The 3587-nt window shown below is 48.1% G+C and overlaps 1 protein-coding gene across 2 annotated transcripts in view; it reads left to right on the top strand.

Annotated features, from left to right (window-relative positions):
• Window positions 1–3587, top strand: part of SHH (sonic hedgehog signaling molecule) — a 12061-nt gene that overhangs the window by 4270 nt on the left and 4204 nt on the right. For both annotated transcript variants that reach the window (XM_027841060.1, XM_027841059.1), the window contains exon 2: window positions 3145–3406. In XM_027841060.1, coding sequence (XP_027696861.1) covers window positions 3145–3406 — 262 coding nt within the window. The remainder of the gene's footprint in view (window positions 1–3144; window positions 3407–3587) is intronic.

Genomic DNA, 3587 nt, shown 5'->3' with positions numbered 1-3587 from the left:
CTCAACCAGTATAGAGTAAGAGTCCTTCAGCCAGCAGCAGCAGCAGCAGCAGCAGCAGCAGCAGGAGGAGGAGGAGGAGGAGGAGGAAGAAAAGGAGGGAAAGGAGGAGGAGGTCGTGATAGTGGTATTTCCCCTTTTGCCAGAAAGAATTCAGAGGATTGGGGGGAATGTCTTGCTATTTCCCCCGCGTTCCACCACCACTGCCTCCATCCACACTCCCCACTCCCCACCCCGAGCTTTCTCTCTTCGCGTGCCTCCTTGCGCAGAATCCTCATTTCCGAGTGGCCCGGCTTTAGTTAGAGATCTCGATCCCGGAGTGGGAACGTTTCCTCCCCACTTCCCTAGATTGCCCCCGGGCTGTTTAAAGCTTCACAGTCCGGAGCCAACTGAGACCGTTGAAGTGCATCGGGAAGGACCCCGGGTCGGGAAGAGAAGGCGTGCGTGGGTATGCGTGTTTGTGTATGTGCACACGTGCGCCCGTGACCGCGGGGCGGGCTTACTCCCCCAGCTATAAATCCACCCATGTTTCACCGCTTCCACGTAAAATGCGTGTCATCCTCGTGATGACCTCACTCAAATTCTCCTTCTATTTAAAACACACACACACACACACACACACACACCTAGCAGCCTCAGAATTCTGCGAGGGCTAGCCTGTTTTTCCCCCTGCTGCTTCTTGTTTTTGTTTTATGTTTAACTCCCACAACTATATTGCCGTTTTTTATTGCTGCCAAATACACAGAACTTTTCCTGTTAAGCAATCATGTCAAGTTCTCTTGAAAACTATGGAGTAGAAATAATATAAAGCTTCCCGTCTCCTTCCACCTTCACCCCCACTCCCACCCCCACCGTACACTTCAGCCTCCACCCCCAACTACCCCCCTAAACCCCATCAAAGACTTTCTAACAAGCTGTTTTAAAAAAAAGGGGTTTTTGTGGTGGGCGATTTTACATATTGGTAACCTCTTTGGGGAGAGTTGTCTGGGAGAAGGTCAAGCATCCTCTCTAGTCTTGGAAGAAGTTAACAGCAAACAGCCCTGACAGCCACCGAGGGCCAGTCCAGGGCCCTTGGCTAAAGCCACCTCCAGTTCTCCCACTGTCTCTGTTTCTGTCCCTGGTTTCTGACTCTGGCTAGAAAAGACACAGCCTATCTTCTAGAGACACAAAATTCACCATCACCACCTCTTCTCAAACCTCCTAATCATTATCCTCCAACATCAACTTCTCTTTCAATTTTTCCCATTCATTCAGCTTAAACTTTCCCACAGCATTCTTTTAGATATATTTCTGGCCTGACTCAAGGAAGAGTAAAGTTAGGAAAGTTACCTGGGAACCCCAGTCCCCATACTCCAAAAATATATTTAAATTTTCTTCTAGAATTCTCTTTGAACTGGGTCAAAACCAATATAACATTGTAGTAATCACAAGGAAAACATCTTGGCATAAGTTCTGTGTGTATGTGTGTGGGGATAGATAGATTGATGGATGGATGTATGGATGGATAGCTAGATGGATGGATGGATAGATGGTGGACAGATGGAGGAAAAAGAAGCAGAAAGAATGCTTGTCTTTCTATCCTCTAGACTTTCTTGTGGAAACATTTTCCCCTCCTCACTCCCCATCCTCCTTCCTATTCCCCCCCCACACACACACCCCTCTTCATACACAGAAACACCACCCCCTCCCTTCAACCCTTCAGTTTGCTCTTCAAACTTGCTGGACGCCATTCTAAACTGGGGCCAAGAGAACAAGAGGGGAGGGAAGGGAAAAGGTTAAAGAAAACAAGAAACACAATCAGACCACAGAAAACCCAGGCAGAAAAGAACTCCATAGAGTAAAAAGAATGTGGCTCTCCAGATAAAGAATGTTTGTCATCCCTGCCCTGGCCCATATGGAAAATTATAACTCACCTGGTTGCTTTTCCCCCCTCCTTTCTTTCTCTCCCTCCCCCTGCTAAACTTTGCTATCAACTTGCAAGTTTTATTCTCCTCTCTTACCTTTGCTTTAATCTCAGAAAATCTAGAGGTGAGCAGGGAAGGTCCCAGAGATAAATCATGACTTCATTCTTTAAGACATGTACAGTGTATTTTTTTTTTGTCATATCTGAAATACAAGGCCTCTCTCTGGTCTCACAGTAGACTTCTAATTCTGAGGGCTTTAGGGAGTGATTTGCTTGGAAAGGAGGGTTGTTTGGGGGAGTGGATGAGGGTGGGGTTGGGAGCAGGACTCTAGTTTGAGAGGGGTACCCCCAGAGTCAGATAAAAGTCCTGCAAGTATGTGGGAAGCTGTTGTGACCATAGAAGAGGAACATGAAAAGTTTCAGAGACACATAGGGTAGGAGAGCACTAGAAAGAAAGTGGGTGGAGTATAAGGTATGCTTTCTGAGGTCTGTGGGAATGTGAGGTATTTGGGTCTTCTCAAAGAGACTCCCCTTTTCTTTACTGTAACTTCTTACTGTAACTTTTTTTTTTTACTCTAACTTCAACCTGTTGGAAGACAGTTGTGTGGTTTGAAAGGAGAGATCTTAATTTGGAGTCAATGGACCTAGTTCACCTTGGCCAAGGCTCTTAGCCTCTCTGGGCCTCAGTTTCCTCATCTGTATAAACTGAGGAGGCTGGTCTAGGTGATCTTTAAGGCCCCTTCCAACTCAAAATCCTGTCATTCTGGAGTTGCTGTTTCAGCGCTTCAAAAAGCCATCCTTCCCAAGAGGAACTTGTTCTGTACAAATTTGCATCCCCAGATGACCAACACTGCAAGTGTGTATTCTGTTTTCTGAGTCAGGTAGTCCTAAGTCCAAGGTCTCAGCTCTCCATTGCAGCCCCATCCCTCTATCTTTTCCCACCCTACCCCTCCCCCCCACACACACAACTAAACTGAACTGACACAGAATAAGGCCTCTCTGAGACTACCTAGACTTTCCAAATCAAGGAAGTTTTGCTACCTTGGAGGGCTGGATCCCTAGTGACACAAAGTTAAAGAGCTGCTTCCTGGGTATCAGGGGCCACAAGCAAGAGAGATTCTTGGAAGGGGGATAGGATCAGGAGAGGGAGGGTGCAAGAAGCAGAAATAATTCTCAGTCCTGTTAACAACCTCTCCATCTGTCTTCTCCCTCCTCTGTGACACCTCTCCCAATTCTATCCCCAGAGGTGTAAGGACAAACTGAATGCCCTGGCTATCTCTGTCATGAACCAGTGGCCCGGGGTGAAACTTCGGGTCACTGAGGGCTGGGATGAGGATGGCCATCACTCTGAAGAGTCGCTGCACTATGAGGGCCGGGCAGTGGACATCACTACTTCAGACCGGGACCGAAGCAAATATGGCATGCTGGCCCGCCTGGCTGTGGAGGCAGGCTTCGACTGGGTCTATTACGAATCTAAAGCTCATATCCACTGCTCTGTGAAAGCAGGTAAGGGAGTAAGCAAGCCGGTCACTCACCCCACCCCCACCCCTACCCTGGCTTCCCATCTCTCAACAATGTGCCCTCCCCCAATAGGCCCTCCCTAGCACCATCCAATCTGCAAATGAGACTTCCTGAGCTATATTCCTGTCCTCCCCTAGGACCCTGGATGGTTGTGGCCTCTACTGGG

Source organism: Vombatus ursinus, unplaced genomic scaffold (assembly GCF_900497805.2).
Source record: "Vombatus ursinus unplaced genomic scaffold, bare-nosed wombat genome assembly UNPS02014852.1, whole genome shotgun sequence".
NCBI lineage: Eukaryota > Metazoa > Chordata > Mammalia > Diprotodontia > Vombatidae > Vombatus > Vombatus ursinus.
The sequence above is the reverse complement of the archived record's forward strand: the minus strand, read 5'-3'. Positions and strand labels throughout refer to the sequence as shown.